The sequence below is a fragment of the Lepidochelys kempii genome, chromosome 9, assembly GCF_965140265.1.
Source record: "Lepidochelys kempii isolate rLepKem1 chromosome 9, rLepKem1.hap2, whole genome shotgun sequence".
Taxonomy (NCBI): domain Eukaryota; kingdom Metazoa; phylum Chordata; order Testudines; family Cheloniidae; genus Lepidochelys; species Lepidochelys kempii.
The window spans coordinates 36,091,276-36,112,275 of record NC_133264.1 but is presented as its reverse complement, the minus strand read 5'-3'; the positions used below and the strand labels follow the sequence as shown (position 1 = coordinate 36,112,275).

Genomic DNA, 21,000 nt, shown 5'->3' with positions numbered 1-21,000 from the left:
AGTGGAAAGGCTACCAACTTTCTTTAGAGTTTTAGACCAATCCTATAAGATTTAATAGAGAATTATAGTCCTTCTGCATAGAATCCTACAAATTGATGCAAAACATTAAAGAAATATCATTCTCTATTATATTCTGAAGGGTTTCAGAGGAAATTTTATAAAACTTGAAAACTTTTGTAAAACCCAGATATTGATTTAATCTCCCTCTAGTTCTGCAGGACTTTCCACAAGGGTAGGAAATGGAGGACAAAGCAATCAAAGAGTTCTTGTCAAGAAATCCTAATTACTTACACATGTGAACGCACTGACTAATTTAAGGCAAGCAATTAGTTCTCTACTTGTGCTGAACATGCAATTACATTTTTTAAATAGATGACCAACCCTCTTAGACCACCCCAGTTGTTTTTCTGCTGTCATTTAGGCTTTCAGTAGGCTTGTGTTCCACTTTCAGCAGGTGGCACTAAAGAAAAGTGCAATTGCATGACTAACTAGCTTAATTGTTGCAGATGTGTCCAAGTTGAAGGAAGTGACAATCAGCCCATTGCTTGTTTTCTAACAAAAAACTTATCTGTGCTCTTGGAAGTTTTCATCAGACATTTTGACACTTTCTCTTCAACCCTATTATTTTTAATCTGAGACAGGAATATATTTAATTTCTACCTTTGTTAACATCAGGTAAACTGTACAATGCCAGGACAGTGACTGGTGTCGGGTACCCTGTAATTCACTACAGCAGTCTTAGTGTTCTAATAAAATTAGAAGAAATCTGTGTTACATGTTAACCATCATTTATCACTTGACATGGAATGTTAAGTTGACTTCATAATATCTAGAGATGCAGCTAAACAATACAAATCACTTACTTTACTATACTGACATTTAATCTTTTGTCAAGCTGTATAGCAAATTAGGAGCAGTTTAGCAGCAATTTAGCTGTGAATGAATGCACCCACACACAGGGAATATACGGATACCTTTATTCTCCCTGAATACTATCTTACTCCTTAAGTGGTAACACTGAAATCAATAGGGCTGCTCATAGTGTAAAATATTTCTCAGTATGAGTAAGGGTAACACAATCTGGCCCTTAGTGATTATGGAAATGTGGAGCTATTACCACTAGCTTGAGCCAAGCATAGCAAACTCAAGTATTGTGGCATGGTAGCTTTAGCAACTGCAGCTCAGTCTTGATACTGCTGCTATTCCATGCCAGGATTTGTCATTCACAGAAACTGCCAATTATAACAATTTTGGCCAAATGCTAAGGGCATTCTATGATGTGCAAAAATGAAACCAGAAAACTCATTATAAAGTCAGCTAGGTTACACTTAAAGCCAGACTCTGGCTGGCACTTGCTTGAGTGCTCAAGGGAAAGAAGGATATAAGCCATCACCAAAGGGGCGGGAGAAGATGGAGACATGCCCACCTCATCTGCTGCACACCCAGTCAGTTGATTTGGCAATTCATAAAGGGAAGGACACAGTGGACCCTCCCAAGAGGCGGTGCAGTGGTTACCCATCTTAGAAGCTCCAGGAAGCATAGCGCCTCCTTAAGTCACAATGATTCCAGGTACTTTGACCTGGGTTAGAGTAGCTCCACAAGCCAGTGTGAGCCTGGCCTTAGTGACAAAATCTGATCCCCAGTATTCTAATCTCAGTTATACGGGTATGAATCCGGAATAACTCCACGGATGCCAGTGGAGTTACTGGGGAATTATATTGGTGTAACAGACTAGAATCTGCCCGACACCTTAATTAGAACAATATTTACATTCAGCTGTTACCAGCATTGCCCATTCAGCCCAGCAGATAAGTCACACCAGATGCAAACGTTGAAATGTCACATGAACATATTTATGAGCAAGCTGACAACACATCAAACAGAACAGGAAACAGTAAACCTGTTTCCTGCCAAGCTGTCTAAAATCAACTATACAGTCTGCAATTATGCCTCACTACATTTTCATTATCTCAATCTTAGAGCAAAATTAACTGTTAATTTATGCTGAATAGAGCAGCAGCGTCACTGCTTGGTCATGGCTTGGAGATTTTTTTTTTCCCCTTAAACAAAAAATATTTCTAAAACTTCCTTGTAAACAAACACTAACAGAACTAATTATGTGTTACTAGCTGTGGGGATAATCCTGCAGTCCTTATCTGGGCAAGAGTCAGGACTACATCATTTGGCCTTATTATTAGCAAATCAGCATATGGGATTGTATGAATGGATGATCATTTCTGAATGTCTTCCTTAAAAAGAGGCCTCCAAAGAAACTGTAGGGGATGTGTAATGGAGGGGGTCTAATTACTAGTCTGTCACAGCTACGGGCCTCACATAGGGCAAGAATTTCAATGGGGCTCTTCACAAGGCACAGAGTTATAGTTGTACTCAGAGCTCTTTGCAAAATCAGGGACTAAACGTTTAGCAGATCAGAAACGGAGACAATTTTTTTCTGCAAACATTTCACTGTGTCTTGTGGAGAAAGTTTTCCTCACCAAAACTTTCCAGCCAGCTCCAGTTGTAAGTGACATGAGTTTAGATATTTCAACATGCACATCACAATAGCATTAGAGCTGACTGTCCCAATCCTAGTCTCATTGAAGTCTGTTAAAACTCCCATGGACTTCAATGGGAGCACAAGGTAGGTAGGACTTTTCAAACAATGTAGAGACCAATCCTACAATCCTCGCACTGAATTCCCACAGACTCCAGTGAGAGTTTGGATAAAAGGGGTTTTCATGAAATGAGGGGTCGGGACATGTGCTGTTGGGGTGGAAAAATTGTATTAACAAATATAAATGTTAAAACCAAATGCTGGAAAAATCACTGGTGCATATGTGCCATTGGCCTATGAAGAAGTAACACTGCTTGTGTTTAAACCCATGTTTCTTAGTGTGAATGTTATTTGAACACTTGTGATAAACATGCTAGTGAGGACACAGGGCCAGATTTCCAGAAGTGCTGAGTGCTAACGATGCCTGTTGATTTCAGTTAGAGCATTGGGTGCTAAACATCTTTGAAAAGCATCCCTATAATGTCTGGACTATGCAGGGTTTAACCATACCAGCAAACTTTAGTTTACAAAATTCTGCCACCTACAATCATTGCACTAAGCTCCAGCACTCACCCACAGACTGGCAAAGAAACCAAAAACCAGATTTCAGCTTTAGAAACAGGAATCTCCTGTTTGAGCCCTTAGCACTGTGATTTGAGATTTCCTCTGGTTAGTGCTACTCAAAAATGCATCAGCAAATGAGAAGAGAAACATACTCACAAGCATCAAGGGTTTAACAGCAAGAACACAACTTCAAGAACTTGTCTTAGTGGAGGCACATCCCAATACCCTGCAGCATGAGGTTTAAATAACAAAGTGTGTCTTTCCAAAAGAGGTTCTCCTTATATATATTATATTACATTACTCCAAGGAATATAAATTGAGACCGGGCAGCTATTTATTTTACATTAATATTTATGTACTTCTCCAAGCTTTCATTAAAACAAGAAAACTTTGTATATCAAGGCATTCCACCACTATGTAATAAATATGAAGCTTTTGAAACACTAAAGAAGCATGAATATCAAAAATGTATGAGTATATTTTTCCCTTTTCAAAAAGATGCACTAGCTATTATTTGAATTACATTTCAACATCTTATAAATATATATTATAATGATTATATTAGCAATTATTTATATAGAACCATATCATCATTTGGCACTTGACACTCAGAGAAGGACACATTCCCAGACCCAAAGAGTTTACAATCTAATTTAGGCAACACAAAGACATACAATACTCAATATGACACTGAAAAATGGTTTAGTTAAAGTTCAGTTAAAAGAGGGAATAGAGAGATTAGTAGCTTGGGAACAAGGAAGGAAGAATTCCTGGAAGAAGTGGGTTTTAAGACGGGCTATGAAGAAAGGCAGGAACAGGGCTGCCCAGAGCGGGGGGGGAACGTGGGGCAATTTGCCCCACGCCCTGGGCCCCGCAGGGGCCCCCACGAGAATATAGTATTCTATAGTATTGCAACTTTTTTTTATGGAAGGGCCAGTGGCATAGCCAGGTGGAGTGAACGGGGAGAGCAACCACAAAAAAGGCACTCACCCAGGGGCGCTTTTATTGACAGAGCGGTGCTCCGGGTTTTTTCGGCAGCACTTCAGCAGCGGTCCCTTCAGTGCAGCCCTGGGCAGGAAGAGATAGGGTGCTTGTCTAGAAAAGCATGAATGAAGGCTCAGAGCAGAATCAGAGAAAGAGACAAAGGAGAGATGATCAGGAGGCGCAAGAGCAGCAGTCTGGGGAACAGAAGGAGAGGAGAGCCAGTAAGTGGGTGTTCGATGTTCATGTGTGAGGATCATGTAAGTGTACCGTACAGGCAATGCAAGACAAATATGGAGGGTTGTTATTGCAAGAGCAACTAAAATACATGGCAGATTTCCTTTTTAATAAGGGGCATTCGGTACTGCATTGTGCTCCATTCCAACAAAGCACACCATTACAATGCCTGTTGTCATGTGTTGTGACTGGAGGGATACATGGGGACTGAAGGGAGACATTCCATCAGGGACTGGTGGTCCTACACTTATCCTTACTGACATACTTTTAAATAAATCAGGCAAAAGGTGTTTTTCTCATGTCCACATCGTTCTTTTAAGTGCTACATCTTCTTGGTCATCCATAGTTTTCCATTCTCCGAACAAGCACAGAACCTCACTGCATCTACTACATGATATGAGGTCTAACTCTTTACAAACTTTATGGAGTAATCAGAATCTTTGGAACCATATTTGACTCCAAGAAGAAAGTGGCAGGGAACCTTTGAGAGAGAGACTACAATACTCCTTCAGGCTTAAATATACTATGGCTACTTTGTGAAGGCTTCCTGAAGCTGCTGATTAGGAACAAGAATAAGCTAAATCTCTGCTCGTGCATTTGTTGAGTTTCAGCTTGATCAGTTCCTCCTAAATTCTCAGATACAGGCAGAGGTGAAAGTAAGCTGGTACGCCCCGGTACGGTGTACTGGTAAGAGCCGGTGCGCCGTACCAGGACCGGCTTTCCCAGACAGCAATTTAAAGCCCTGGGGGTAGTGGCGGCAGATCTGCGGCTTGGATTTAAAGGGCCCCGGAGCTCCAGCCGCTGCTACCGCACAGGCCCTTTAAATCTCCACCTGAGCCCTGCTGCCAAAGCCCTAGGGTAGCGGCGGCGGGGCTCCGGAGGGGATTTAAAGGGCCGGGGCAGAAGCGGCGGCTAGAGCCCTGGGGCCCTTTAAATCCCTGACGGAGCCCAGCCACCGCTACCCCAGGGCTCGGGCAGCAGGGCTCAGGCAGGGATTTAAAGGGCTCAGGCAGCCGCTACCACAGCAGAGCCCCAGGCCCTTTAAAGCTCTGGGCTCTGGCAGCCGGGAATCCCGAGGGCTCCTCAGTGATTTAAAAGGCCTGGGGCTCCGCTGTGGTAGCGGCAGCTAGAGCCCTGGGCCCTTTAAATCACCCCGGAGCCCCGTGGTTCCCAGCCGCCTCTGCAGCTGGTAGCTGGGGGGTGATTTAAAGGGCTCGGGGCTCCCAGCCGCCACTAGCACAGCTAGAGCCCTGGCCCTTTAAATCAAGATTTAAAGGGCCCAGGGATTTAAGGCCCTGCCTCTTCCGGTTAAGGCCACGCTTCTTCCAGTTGAGGCCATGCCCCCTGCTCAGGACTCCGGCGTACCGATGAGTCCTCTAACTTACTTTCACCCCTGGAAACAGGCTATGTTTTAGCTGTGTGATTCTCATTAAGGTCAGTGGGAGTTATGAGACTAAATCCCGATAACATTGCTTTAAATATATAGGGATTTGTATTATCCAAATAGGATACACAAGTCAAACTCATGTTCCATGACTTGGCCTCAGCCAGTGTTTGCAGATTAAATTGTTTAATTAAATGGTTTCAGTAAGTGCAGAAATGCCATGCAATAACACAGTTTCCAGAGTCAAATGATTCATATCTGGGGCAAAGTCCAGTCAATGCTTTAAAATGAGTTGTGAGCTTTGGAATACACAGACGCTTCTTACGGACTGAATTTCAATTTAGAACAATATTTTACTTCCATACTTTCTCTGTTCTACATTTGCTCTCCATGTGCCAATGGGATGATGAATTGTCTGTCTGGGATTCATCAACAGGAGAAAAGGAAACACATGTTCAGGTACTGAGAATGGGGCCATCTGATAGCTCAGAACATATTTTAGTACACTTTGCATGTATAAGAATAGGAAAACACCTATACTGATCATGCGCTATTTTGAAAGTAGTACTGAAGTCTATTCATGATTATACTAAATATTTATTGATGAATAAACTTGTATGCAGAATCATGAAAGTCAGAATTGAAAACAAATCATTTACTCATCCAAGTTACCTCCCTGCCAACGCAAAATGGTACTGTGCAGTACATTTTGCCATATTTTGTTCAGTCTACATATAAAAATCCCAAATCACGAGGCTTCCTTAAGTGAGACAGTTCCTCCACCTAATGGATCCACCATCAGGAAGATTCCTCTACTACTCTGCCTAAATTTTCCCACGGTCATCTCACTAGTGCTAGTTGTACCTTTCCTTGCATAATATACTCAGTATTTCCTCTCCCTCTTGGGGGTTTACACATCCTTCAAATATTTGTATATTGTTATGTCTCACAGGACAAAACTGTGATTGCCTTACTCACACAAGTACTTCCACTGACTTTAATTGGACTCCTCACATGAGTAAGGCAAGAGCAGTTTTACCTTTCATCTTAGCCATCCCATATATACAAGCCATACTATCCATATTAGCTCTTTTTAAACCTCCTTCATGAGTCAGTCCTTCCAATTCTTGATGATCATTTTTGTTGCTGAATTGTCTGAAATTTGTCAGTAAGGTGGTGCTTAGAACTGAATGCAAACACTGCAGGTACAAAATGTAGAATAAATATTGCTAAATGCAAACCAGAAACTCTTTGATTTCCCAATATAAGGTAGCAAAACTGCTCTAGCATAGTGTGTTCATAGACTTTAAGGTCAGACCATCTTGATCATGATCATCTTGTCTGACCTGCTGCACATTGCAGGCCACAGAACCTCAACCACCCACCCACTCCTGTAACCGACCCCTAACCTCTAGCTGAGTTACTGAAGTCCTCAAATCATGATTTAAAGACTTCAAGTTATAACCTACCATTTACACTAGTGCTCATTCTAGTGCTTCTGGTGTTACTAAAATTTGCTGCCCTAGAAGTTCCTGCCTTTGTGTTCTCTATTGTTGGTGGCCCTATGTACTCTCATAGGATGAGTCAGGGATACACAAAGGATCCTCCAATGAAATAGCTAAAAATCCTGGTCCCAAAGAAGCCAATGAGAAAACTTTCATCGACCTCAATGGAGCCAAGATTTGGCCCACAAAAATAAATAGAAGTTTCAAACCTCAAAAGAGAGACTGACTGATGCGAATGACTGGTGCCAACACCACCAGTTACTTTATAACCTACAAAATCTGACAAAAGAGAAAAAGATATTGCAAAACAGATGTAGGAGAACTGAAATACAAAGTTCTTTGGTGAAAGAGACTCCTATGGAAACTTATGGCCTAGATACTGCAAGGTTGAGGGCATTCAGCACATGACACGGGGAATAAGGTTGTGATGTTCCCCTAGTGTTATCTGGACTGGTGATCTGCTAGGTGACTCCAATTCTCGACTCTGGGAGCCAGCCTTACCCTGCTCTGCTGTGAGAACCCCCACTCCCGGGCTGTTCACGCACAGCCTCTAGCACGTAAGCTGCTCCCAGCTACATGAGTGCATGCTTTTGGCCAGCCGCTGCTTGGATTGTGCAACCGAATGACACTAGCCAATACCTCCGGTCCCAGCCACAGCCCTAGGAATCTCCATCTTGCAGTGTCCAGTTATGCCCGCTGGACATTGCAAGCCCATATGAGTTCGTCAATTTAACAAAGAAATTGATATGTACCAGGCTTGTTATCCCAAGGGGAGTCTCTGACACACTTCAAACCAAACACACTGCTTCAAGTAGAATAAACAAACTTATTAACTACAAAAGATAGATTTTAAGTGATTATAAGTCAAAGCACAACAAGTCAGATTTGGTCAAATGAAATAAAAGCAAAACGCATTCTAAGCTGATCTTAACACTTTCAGTGCCCTTACAAACTTAGATGCTTCTCACCACAAGCTGGCTGGTTGCCCCTCAGCAAGGCTCTCCCCTTTGATCAACACTTCAGTCACTTGGTGGTGGTGTCTGTAGATGGAGGTGGGAGGGAAAGAGAGAGCATAGCAAATGTCTCTCCCTTTTACCATGTTCTTTCTTCCCTCTTGGCTTCACCCCTCCCCCCCCACTTCAGAGTCAGGTGCGCATTATCTCATCGTAGTCCCAAACTGACCAAGTAAAGGGGGGTGACTCACTCCAGAGTCCAAAAGATCCTTTCTTGCTGCCTAGGCCAGTGTCCTTTCTCCCTGTGAGGCTGGCTGGGTTTGTCCCATACATGCCCTGATGAGGTGTGAACTGCCCCTCTGCTCCTGGAGAGTTTTGCCTGGGCTTGTTTTAAGCCATGAGGACACATTTTGAGCCTCATAACTATATACATGAAATTACAACCTATAACATTACTATAACAACAATGTTCAGTGCATCATGAGCCTTCTGAAGACATCCAACATGACAAACTTTGCATTGGATACCACACAATCACATTATAAGGATGAACATGGGGGCGCAGGGTGTATGTGTTGCTCCAAAACACCAAGGCACATGAAAATAATGTAAAATGCATCAATTTACTCTAAAAGCGAAATAAAATATTAATCAAGGATAGTAAACAGATAACATGCTCCACTCTAGTTGGATGGCTCTCTGCTAACTCTAAATGGAAAAAATGGGAGATGACTTTAGTCAGATGAAAGGACACATTCACTCATCATAGTAAAGAGTTCATGCACTTTGATATAATTTATTTCACAGCATATTTAAATGCACCATCAGCATAACAACCCACCCAAAATACTTGGCAACCAATGATAATACCACAGACATTGACCATCAGAGGATTTGAACATCCTCAGTATCCTCAGTTCCCAATGATGTCAGTAGCAACTCAGTACCTCTCAGGAACAGCTAAGCATAGGGCCCATAGTCAGGGCTGAAAAGGAATATGTCTGGGTTAAAATAGAGGTGAGAAACTGGTTTAGACCATTATAAACTGCTCTTGAACACAGTGGGTTTGTCTTGAACTCAAACTTGAAATCAATTTGACTAAGGAGAGAGACTATGTAAAACAGAGCACAGAGAAAAAACAATGGAAAAAAAGAGCGAGGAATGGAGCAGAGAGTGAGCACAATAACATTCACCCCAAGGAGAAAGCCAGAACACAGCCTGTGAACCACTCAAATTTGCCTTAAGCTCCACTTTGAGGACTTGAGTGATGCAAAGACTTTGTGCTGGCTCGTCTACATGGTTCCTCTGCCCATGGAGGGCATGTTAAAAATGGAGCAGAGAAAAACAAAGCCATTAAAATGAAAAAGATAAATACAGCACAGTCTATAGAAATCTATTTGGGAAACCTGCTTGTACCATCCACTAGCTTTGGGGAATTCTTCTAACTCTATTACAAAACGCAGATTTTCCTTCAGCCAGAAAATATATTTGTTTGATTTTTAATTGAATCATCCAAAAGGTGGGCGGGTAATTCCTTATTTTAAATAACAGGAGGGGAGGGAAGCGCTAAGTCAAATTAGTATTGTGAACCTTCAAAATTGTTCCAAAGGTTGATAAAACCTAGACCTCAAAAGGAGATCCCCAATTCTAGACAGTTTTTACCTGAGTCTGTAAAAGTAAACTCAAGTTCAGACCAAAAAAAAAAAAATCACTGGTGAACTTACATTAAATACAGATATATTTAACATACAGTTAACCTTAAATATTCCTGCTAGCTTTCAGATAAAACCAACAGTCTTATCTCTGACTATCCACTGGCTTAACCACATCATTTTGACTGTATTTTCACATATGTTTAGGAAATGCATATGCATGCTTTATAAAACACTGGTGAGCCCAACTGTATTCTTACTTATCTCACTGTAACTTAGGAGTTAATATATTAAAGTCAGAGGAGATGCATCAGTTTATAACAAGTGTAAGTGGGAACAAGATCGGGTGCCCCTACCAGAAAACAATTTCCACATAGCGGGCAATGACATGTTCAAACAATGAGAGATTCAAAGAATCAACATCTACTATATTAACCGAAACCAAGTACAATAGAGCAAGAAAAAAAGTTTCTGTGCTAAACATACTTAGTCATTCCTGTTTCAGAAATAGACATTTCTATTTTATTCTTGTTGATAAATGATTACATTTAGAAAGGAAGCTTTCCCCCCTATTATATCTAACTCAGTTGCATTCATTAAATTTCATTATATCTACATCATTTAATTTAGGTCAACATGTCAAAGCAACCTAGAATCATGTTTGCTTTAAGTCAGTCTACATTACCCTCAAAGATGAGAAAGGTAAACAAGCCAATTTCAGACTCTGTGATAGAAAAGCCTTTTACTTCTTATATATCATATGGAATTCAGAATTTGGAGGGAATTACACATATTCCACACACAGAGCAAAGAAATGATTTTATTCAGATATATCTTGCTACATTTTGGTGTTTGTTTATATTATATATATACACACACACACCCCCCACTAAAATGTAGAGATATAACAGCAATATTATGTAGAGAATGTAATAATGAATTAGTTGTTTTAAACAATAATAGTGTACATCATTTCCTTACATGAGATTTTTACCCTTTGTTATTAGCCTGCATGAATGAATAGTGCCATTTGAGATACTGAAAGAATCCTAAAGGAGTTTGGCACCCCACTCCGATTGAATTAGCCTCCTCTGAAAATCCCAGTTGGCAAAGATGCTGGAATGCTGCCAGTACAAGTCTAGTGTGAGTGAAATGAGTATACGTTTACCAATTTTATGTATTTGCTTAAGCTTTTAAAACAAACTCGTATCACAGTATCTAAGGTCTTCAGCATTTTGTTCCAAAACAGGCATAGCAGTTAAGGCCAGATTTTGGCTGGTGTTGTGTAGATGTGAAGGAGCAATGGAAACCCCTTTCCTCCTTACAAGTCCTGGGGAGGGGAGGCTACTTAGCATTGCCTACAGCACTACAAGGGAATGGTCTTACTCTATACTTGTAAACCACCATGTACAATATGTAAATGTTTAATAATAATCAGCATGAAGCCCTTTCAAGCATCTATCACTTAGAAAAGATTACATATCAAAGATACCAATTAACAGACCCCCAAAAAAGTATTTCGACTACTGTTAAGTTTGTAAATACGTATCAACAACACAAGGAGAAAAAAAAATTAATGGAACATGTTAGACTTAGAAGGTTTAAAGGGAAAGAAAATTCTCTTTTCCCCCTATAGAGGAAAAAGAGAAAGCTAGCTCTGGCAGGCTTCATTGATATGAATCATCATTTTGCTCCAGTGCATTTCTGTATAGTGTTGTACGTGGCATTGATTGGAGTTTGAGTTCTGTTTTGGAAGTGATATTAAATGTTTCATGTAGGTGAATTTATAAAAGGTGGGAAGATTCTGAAAGGTACAGCCTGGGAAAGGTGGGTCACACTGAGCAGACAGGTAATGGGACTCAGATTGTGTAGTGAGCCCGAAGTCAACCAGAGACTGTTAGGGAAAAGAAGGACTCTGGGGATCTTGCTTTGCTCTGGGTTTTCTATTCAGAGATTTCGGAGCCTTTGTGGCGCTGAACCTAGCAACATATCAAATGGAACAAGGCTGTTTTGTGGAACAGATCCCAGCAGTAGCTGATCTAATGGAGATTTCGTTTAACAGGACCTGACAGCAGCGGATGTGGCAGAGCTGGCTTTGGGGAACCTGATCTTGCAGCCAAAGGACCTGGTGGTTCAGACTTCTGTGGGCTACTCAGGGCAGGCTGAGGAGAGATGCCATTGTATGAGTAGAACACCACTGACCTCAGCAGTAGATGTATAAAGAATCAGATAGCAGATCGCTTCACATGATTGAGGCTTCAGGTAGTGCTCTATTTTGCCTAAGTAATAGAGACAACAATGGGTGAAATCCTGCCCCCACGGAAATTAGTGACAAAATGCCTATTGATTTCAACAGCATCAATATTTTACTCAATGTGTGTTTAGTTTTCACCTTTGCTTGTTTTTGAGTTTGTATCACAAACATAACATCTTTGCATATGAATTGTTTTTAAAATAAATCATTACATTTTAAAAAGTCTACAGGCTAACATGTAGTATCTGCTCTAAGTTACAGAGTGCATTCTATCTACAGATAGAGCAATATATACCACACATTTTATATATTGGAAGCATGGCACTAATACTATCTCAAATGATGTCCGACTGATTTCAATACATAATTGATATAAAGAGGACATTAGAACATTCTCAGAAGTGAAGAGCCCATTCACAGCTCATCTCCAGAATAACCTATGTACCCAAAAGTGTTCAAGTCAACACTGTACCTTCCAAATATCAAAAATTCACAATATAAATTCCATTCATGTAAGCATGGTATTTGTAATAATTCTGAAGTCAATGGGCTTTACCTGACTATGGACTGAGTAAACACTGAATAAGGACCTCAGGATTTGGCCCAGGGGTATTTCTACTACCCAAGCTCAATGTCTTGATTAGTATTTTGAATACTAATGGGTTATGTGTTCTTGTTGACACTGTCATCTGAAAACTGATCACTTTTTCTACAAAGTGAATGTGCACAACTTTGTTTTCACATACTGCAAGAGAACGAAAGGAGAAAGAAGGATGTAGCACGAGTGTATTGAGGAAACCACCACATTTAGAAGTGATAACTATCTTCAGAATTAAAAGTTAGACCTGAAACTAAAAATCCCCAGCAACCTGTGAACTCGCCATATTAATGGAATTTGTATTGCTCATTTCAAACCCACTACTCAGAATATACATTTGAAGCATGAGTATTCCAAAGAATCATTAAAGTGGAATACAGACACAGGATAAACAGTGTGAGAGAGATACCTAACATTTTGTTATAAGAAACAGAACCAAAAGGCCAGAGAGGTCACTAAATACCATAACGATCTGCACTGGGCTGCACACAGTACAATGGAAAGGAATTTCTGCCAGTACAAATGGCACATGGAACAAGATCCTGATTCCACACTGCTATTAACCCAGTTAGTAAGAGAGATGAGACGAGAAATCACTTAAGGCTCATTAAAATGAAGGGTAAATGTCAACCATTCCACACTGCCTGCATAAACTGTCAGCCACTGATTTTGTTCGGAAAATAGAGGTGCACCGCGAAGGTATTTGGCCAATAGGTTAGCGATCCAGAACCACCACCTGCAGATGTGTGTCATGACTAATATTGGCTCACATATCAGGAGCTCCCACCTAAGTATTACTACAACTGCACATACAAACTGAGTGACAAACAAATTAACTTGCTATTTGTGTAAACAATTACCCAACTTGCATGGACAATTATAGTTAACTCGTACCTAGCAATTTCAAAACAAGCCCACATATTTAAGACAAAGTAACAAAAAGTTTGCAACATTTTTGGAACTTTGTTTTAAGAAGAAATGTGTGGAATAGTTTAAGCAAATTGTTTATACTTGACTGTTTCATTAAACAGATTTGTAAATTGCATTTTTTAATTATAAAGAATTAAAATAAAATAATTAAGCATTTTGCAATTATTGGAACAGCATGAGTAATATTACAGAGCTTTCAGACAGCATGGTAGGTTTCTGGAAAAAATGCTTGTGCAACTAATGCAGAATACGTTAATGTTGAAATATTATGTTCTCTAAAACATGCCAAGAAGTGTTGCACATACACTTGTCCTTCAATCTCTGCTTCCTCATTCACCATTTTTGGGCACTGGAGAAGTCTCTGATTTACATAATATAACTCCAAATAATAAATACAAATTCACACTTCTTCCCAGATTATGCAGAGGCACTTTCCTGTGCCTCCAGTACATGAACAGAATACTGTACTAAGTTTTAAATGGCCCTTGACATTTTATTTTCAATGACAGATAAAAGCGAGTGTATGAAAAGGAAATGGACATTTTTTAATTTTCATTTTTAATTTTTTATTTTTTTTTACAGTGGTTGGAGGAACCTGCATAGGGAAGCCCACAAGTCAAAAAGAGCCAGTAGATTCTGGCCATGCCCTCTTTCTCCTGCCACACTTCTGATGCCAAGGCAGAAAGCCATGTTATTCCACAGTAGCCAGGGCTCCCAGATTTATAGCTCCTTGTCACTCTCAGAGTGTCATAAAGGGATCACAACACATGGGGATTTTGTCCCAGAATGTCACATCTTAGGCAGTCATAGTACGGAAGGAAGATCACGTGGAACATGACTGCAATACTTAAAGATGCTGCTATACTGTGAACAAGCTGCACATGTCCCATGGTAATTCCTAATAAGAACGATTTACAATAATGGAGCCTCATCATCATGGGATAAATAAGGGCATAGCCTGCGCAAATTACTCCAGTAAACAAGAATAGAAGCCAGGATTCACACTGCACTCTAAATAAAATAAGGTAACTTTGTTGAAAAATAAGCATGTTTACTCCATCTGAAGAGGCTGAGATAAAAGAAACAAAATAGCTACCATAATTTCTTGCCTAATACAGGTCACATTTTCCTTTTCTTTTCTAGACTAATATTCACCCATAGTGCAGAAGACCAATGAGGGTATTCCACAATGCTTGGGCCCTGCATTGTGGCTGAAGGGGAAATGCAGCAATGCCTACACACACCTTGAGCACTGTAGAAAGAATCTCCAGCCCTGCATAGAAGACCATGGTGGGAACTGGCCAGAGAAGGTTCCATGGAATCTGTGTCTGTACAGATCCAGTGGCTTCCAACACTGCCCAACAGGTGCAGAGAGGCTGTGATAACTATTCCAGCAAATAGTTTTGTAGCCATGCATCTTGGCCCTGAGTTCAGGTGATCAGGGTGGATTACACCTATTCTTCCTCCCTACTCCCATGCTGGACTCATACAGAGCCCAGCTACTCAGGTTTTATATGAGTAGAGTGGATTTCACCCTTAAGAGAATAGCTTTGAATCCTGGCCTGGGTTTCTAAGCATAAAGAATAAAAATATGTACTTTGGCTTTCACAGGCAAAGTTAGTAAAGGTACAATCCACCTATCCCCATCCCCCACAAAACCACTGTAAAAAGATGGTAACTTCATTAATATTCCCAAAGATAGGTATACATTCAAAACACGCAACACACCTTTAGAACCATTATTCCTGCTGATGGTGAATGGAGCTCAAAAACTGAATGTCCCTAAGAGCCTCCACTAACACATCTAACTGAAAACTCAATTTGAATAGGCATCTGTTCATATTTGGTAAGAGACAAAAATCTTGGAGGATCCCTTTGTATTTTGTTTTAGAAACCAAACTATAAATTCTGACGTATCCCAGCAAGGTTATATTCCACCAGCCAACAGAACAAGGCTCTCAGAAATTACATACAAAAATTCCTGACTGCTGTTCAAGTATAAAGGGATATTTTAAAGGGATATTGTTAACTTTAATATAGGATTTGTATTTTATTGCTTACTTAGGTCACTAATACACTTTATGTTACTACAACTGAAAGAATTTTTTAAATCTAAATTTGCTTGCCACCATTTATGCATCAGGTTTACTGTTTTGCATTTTATTCACCTTGTTCAGTTAAACTAGACTGCTCCGTTTCATTTTTGCTTCTTCTTCAGTAGTGTTTTCTTTGGTAGAAAGTATTTCTAAAATACTGTCAGTTTTAATAATCTAAGTTGTAACTAGAAAATGTTACAAATCAGGCCTTGTTTACAGTACACAGTTTGTAACTCTCCTGTAATGCCTACATAATAAAACCACCCTGGTGAGAGCCATAGGGCTTATGTTGGCGTAGTTAGGGCAATGCAGTGTCTGTGTAGACACTGCATTCCTTACATTGGCTGTTGGCTGTCATTCTTGTCAATTTTCAGGGCTCTAATGGAGCCGTGCAATTGACAAGAAAACCAGCTCTGGCTCCCCAGCTGGGTACCCACTGGGAATCCTGCTGTCTCCCCCACCCGGGTGTCTCCCTGCCAGGAGCACAGCAGCTGACCCAGATCCAGGTGCAGAGCTTCCTGCTAGAGGCAAGAAGCCTCAGGCCGCTGCCCCCCCTGCTCCTAACTGGGAGTGGGAAGGCGAGAAGCCCTGATGGACAACTCGGTTCCCAGTGGGGAGCTGCATGGAGCTGAGAGCCCAGGCTCTCAGTCCCCCACACTGCCCCTCTTCAGTCGATGGAAGTGCTCCTGGTGAAGACGCGCACTGCCAATAGAAGAAGGGTAGTGTGGACATCAACCACCACAGTAATTAACGTGGAGGCTGAAAATTGACCTAACATAGGTCGACTTAAGGTTGTAGTGTAGACATAGCCTTAGTTTGCTTACAGTATCTGATTTTAAGTTGACCCCCTTTAAAATTATATCTAAAAATGAAAAAGCAAAGACCATAGCGTTGAGCAATGTTCTCCTTGAAGAAGGACCACATTTCTTTAGCGCGTGTGTAAGCATGCTTTGTGCTACCTATAAAGTTCTTCAGGTCTAAAAGTTTGCAGGTTCAATACATGTGAAAACTGCATGCATAGAATCTGGCACTTCCAAATGGTCCAAATTCTAGTCCCCAGCTTTCAGCAGTGCAGAGCTGGCTGCAGTGAAACAGTTTGCCCAGGCTATGGAGACTCCTTTAGTTCTTGAAAGGATGGTTTGACGAGTGGAACTGTCTTCGGAAAGCAGCACAGCTCTTATGCAATCCACCTCACTCATGACTCAGTGTCAGAGGTTATGAATCATTTCCCCTAGACCCTGGAGGATGACTAGGGAAAGCACTGCAAATTCAGAAAGCAATGGGGTAGGGGAAAAGATGAATTGTATTTGGCTTTTAGATAGCTAGGAAGACTGAACTGGCTATTCTCTTAGCAGACAGCTCCATTTCCAGGGCTGTCCATCGGGAATGGAGTACAGGGCCCATTAAACCAAACAAACTGCCCATCAGCCTGTGGGGACATTGCTACTTCAGTTATTTCCTATTCTAAGTACAGGGGGAAACTGCAGTGACTTAGGCACCAGTGTGTGGTAACCGATAACAAATGCTAGCTTTTTAGTGGCAACTGCTGTTGATTTTCCCTGGTCTGTCAAACTCTTTCCCCTACTTGAGTCAGATATCTTCTCCTAGAACATCGAAAGGGAAATATTTACCTGTATAAATTTGATCAATCACATAAGTTATCGTCTGGTTATTCATCCAAGAGGGAGCCATTTATCCCCTCCCTTTAATGGATTATTTAAAAATATATAAATGAATAAATAAATCAAAGAGGGTTCTTAATTTTGAAAATGCTGCTAACATATCTTGTCTCATTCTAAAAGGTAAATTGATAGTTCTCTGTGAACTTCAGCAATTCTAATTATGTTCTTTCCTGCTTATACAGCATGGACCTCATTCTCCATTGTCCTGCAGTTTACACCAGTACAAAAAGGATGTAAATGCTACCAGGTCATTAAAAAGCATTTTACACCCCTTTTGCTCCAGTATAACAACTACGTAAGATGCAGGGAAATGACGAATCAGGCCTTATAATTATGATTTTCAGGAATGTATTAACATGAGGGCAAGAATCTCTGTGTAAGTGTCGTGTCTTTGGCCTTTTCACCCAGGGGATTTTCTATGGCAATAACCAGGAACTTACAAGCATTTCAATAAAAAAATAACCACAAAGAAAATATTTAAAATATCCTGTGAAGTACCTAAAATCACATGGGAATGAGAACAGCTTACTCAGAGATTTCCATACTTAACCTTTGTGCCCTTGTGTAGCAAATGAAAATCAGTCTAGGTACAAGATACAGCTTGACCCCCAAAAAGACAAATTAAAAGTTTAACTTAAAAACTTCCTGCTGTACTTACTGTACACTGGTGCTAAAAACCATGCAGGCTAACATCTTTAAAGTGGCCTTCATTAGAGGTACCTTTATGCTCTAAGGAGCATGTTACAGGTGGATGTTTTATACACTCCAAAAGGCATTTTTACCTTGCAATTTGTCCATTCCTTTACCCTGATCCCGCAAAGACTCATCTACACTTACCGGAGGTTCAATGCATGGGAGACCCACTAAACTGACCACAGATCACTCTTCTGTGTATGTATGCATCCGATGAAGTGAGCTGTAGCTCACGAAAGCTTATGCTCTAATAAATTTGTTAGTCTCCAAGGTGCCACAAGTACTCCTTTTCACTCTTCTGTCGACTCCTGTACTCCATCTGAACGAGAAGCGCAAGAGGAGTCGATAGGAGAGCATCTCCAGTCGACATTGTGTAATGTGGACCCCACGGCAAGTAGATCAAAGTACATCGACTTCAGCTACATTATACACATAGATCTAAATTACGCAACTTCAGCTGTCGATCTCTCCCCATAGTGTAAACAAGGCCTTAGGCATACTTGTTTAATTTTACAGACTCTGAATAGCCCACATGAATAGGACTACTCACAGTGAATTAAATTAAGCATGTGCTTAAGTCTTTACAAGATTGATCTTACAGTACAGAAAACACGGGCCCCAAACACACACATAAAAATGGTTGAAAAACTTTCTTCTCCACCTAAATCATGGATACTACTTGTCCACAAACTTGCCACGTGTGACTCATTTGGAAGGAGAATCCCTCCCGGCAGTTTTTAAGAGTATCTCATTTTTTGTGAAAAGGTGCATATGCAGTGTGATTTTGTAATGTGCACTGAAAACTGTTAAAATCTCATTCATTAAAATTGCTCATTCCCAAAACAGTCCTAGATCTATGACAGCCATAAACCCTACCACAAAGTCATCTGAACTGCTTGGAGATCTATATACAGTTTATACAAGTACATAAGTCACACACATTTTAGATGAGACACAGATCTATGCAATTAAAATATCTGTATATCATATAATGGTACACATATTATAAAAGATTGATGGATGAAATCTCCATATAGAAGAGGTAACTATGGAGTATATGCTGGCACATGGAGCCATACAATGGAGATCTCTAAATTGATCAATATAGTGAGTATTTCTAAACAATATATACTAGTACATACTAACTGATACATTGCACTCTATACTCTAGAGACCTCCTTGCCCACTGTAACATGCCAACTTCTCCATATGGAGAACTGTACACTATAGATCTCTCTGTACCCTTAAACATGTCCATACTAAAAGGTACACTATAGACCGCTCACTACCCTAGAGCCTCCATACCTTACTGCACACCTCTCTATATACTCGAACTCTGTATACATTATAGACCTCTCAATACCCTACCATACACTACAGAGGGCTCTAGGGCAGTGGTTTTCAAACTGTGGGTCGCGACCCAGTACTGGGTCACGGAATGTAAGGCACTGGGTCGCGGCGTCTCTGGTCAGCACCACTGACCGGGTCATTAAAAGTCCCGTCGGCGGTGCTGCCCAGCTAAGACAAGCTAGTCCTTATCTGTTCTGACACCGTGCTGTGCCCTGGAAGCAGCCAGCAGCAGGTCCAGCTCCTAGGCGGAGAGAGCCATAGGGCTCCGCGTGCTGCCCCCGCCCCGAGCACTGGATCTGGGGACGGGACGACTGACGGTGCCTGCAGGTGAGAGCCACGCAGAGCCGCTTGCGCACCTCCACCTAGGAGCCTGACCTGCTGCTGGCCACTTCCGGGGCGTAGCACAATCCGCGTTGCCAGGACAGGCAGGAAGCCTGCCTTAGCACTCCCGCTATGCCACTGACCTGGAGCTGCCCGAGGTAACCCCATGGCCCAATTCCCTGCCCTGAGCCCCCCCCATACCAGAGCCCCTTACTGCACCCCAAACCCCTCATCACCGGCCCCAGCCCAGAGCCTGTATCCCCAGCCCAGAGCCCTGACCCCCTCCCCCACCCCAATGCTCTGCCCCAGCCCGGAGCCCCCCCAAACCCAGAGCCCCCTCCTGCTCCCCAAACCCCTCTTCCCTGGCCCCACCCCAGAGCCTGCACCCCCAGCCCAGAGCCCTGGCCCCCTCCCAACCCTCTGCCCCAGCCCAGAGCCCTCTCCACAGCCCAAACCCCTCATCCCCAGGCATCAACAATTTTCTTCAACTGCGTCGCCAGAAAAAAAAAGTTTGAAACCCCACAGCCCCAGGGCACAGAGCTCTCGCCCCTTCCGCACAGCGCGGAGCGCTCCCGCCCAGCTCCACACCGCGGCGTTCTGCGCGCCGCGCCCCGGGGCGGGGGAGCCCCGCCCGGGAGCCGCCGGGGAGCTCGCTCTGCCCGCCCGCGCGGTCCCGACCCCGCGGAGACGAGGCTCCAACTCACGCGCGGCTGGTGGTGGGCGGCGGCTGCCGAGGCGACGCTCTGGCGGAGCTCCGCCGCCAAGCCGGGTCTCAGCCGGCTGCGGGTGAAGCGGCGGCTCCGCTCCCCTGCCATGTGCCCAGCGAGCCCCGCGCCGAGTGCCCGCAGCAGCCGGCTCCCCTGCAGCCCGTCGGGCGCAGCCCCGGCCAAGGCGCCTTCAGGAAGCGGAACTCGGGGCTTTTTTTTCCTCCCTCCCTCGAAGGCGTGTTCCCCCCCCGCACGCGCCTGCTGGGCTAGCGGAGCAGCGGCGGCCGCCAAGTGCGGCCCGGGGCTGGGCTGGGCTGGGCTCGGCTCGGCTGCCCGGACACCTGCGGCCGGCGAGCCTGAGCCAGAAAAAGTTGGGCTCAGCTCTCCGCAGGCGCGTGACAAACGTGCCCCCCTGCGCCCCCACTCAGCCGGGGCGGGAGGGCGCAGCAGAGCTGGGGAGTGTCCGGCCCTAGGTCTGGGGACCAGCTCAGGTGCTTTGCAGGAGGCCCAGGCATCGGGTTCCAGCTCAGGTGCTTTGC

The 21,000-nt window shown here is 42.7% G+C and overlaps 1 protein-coding gene across 1 annotated transcript in view; it reads right to left on the bottom strand.

Annotated features, from left to right (window-relative positions):
* The window catches only part of DOCK10 (dedicator of cytokinesis 10), a 245,037-nt gene extending 224,385 nt beyond the window's left edge, over nt 1–20,652 (bottom strand). The window contains exon 1 of the mRNA XM_073359912.1: nt 20,459–20,652. Within this exon, the coding sequence (XP_073216013.1) occupies nt 20,459–20,569 (111 nt within the window). The 5' untranslated portion in view covers nt 20,570–20,652. The remainder of the gene's footprint in view (nt 1–20,458) is intronic.
* Between the last annotated feature and the right edge of the window lie 348 nt (nt 20,653–21,000).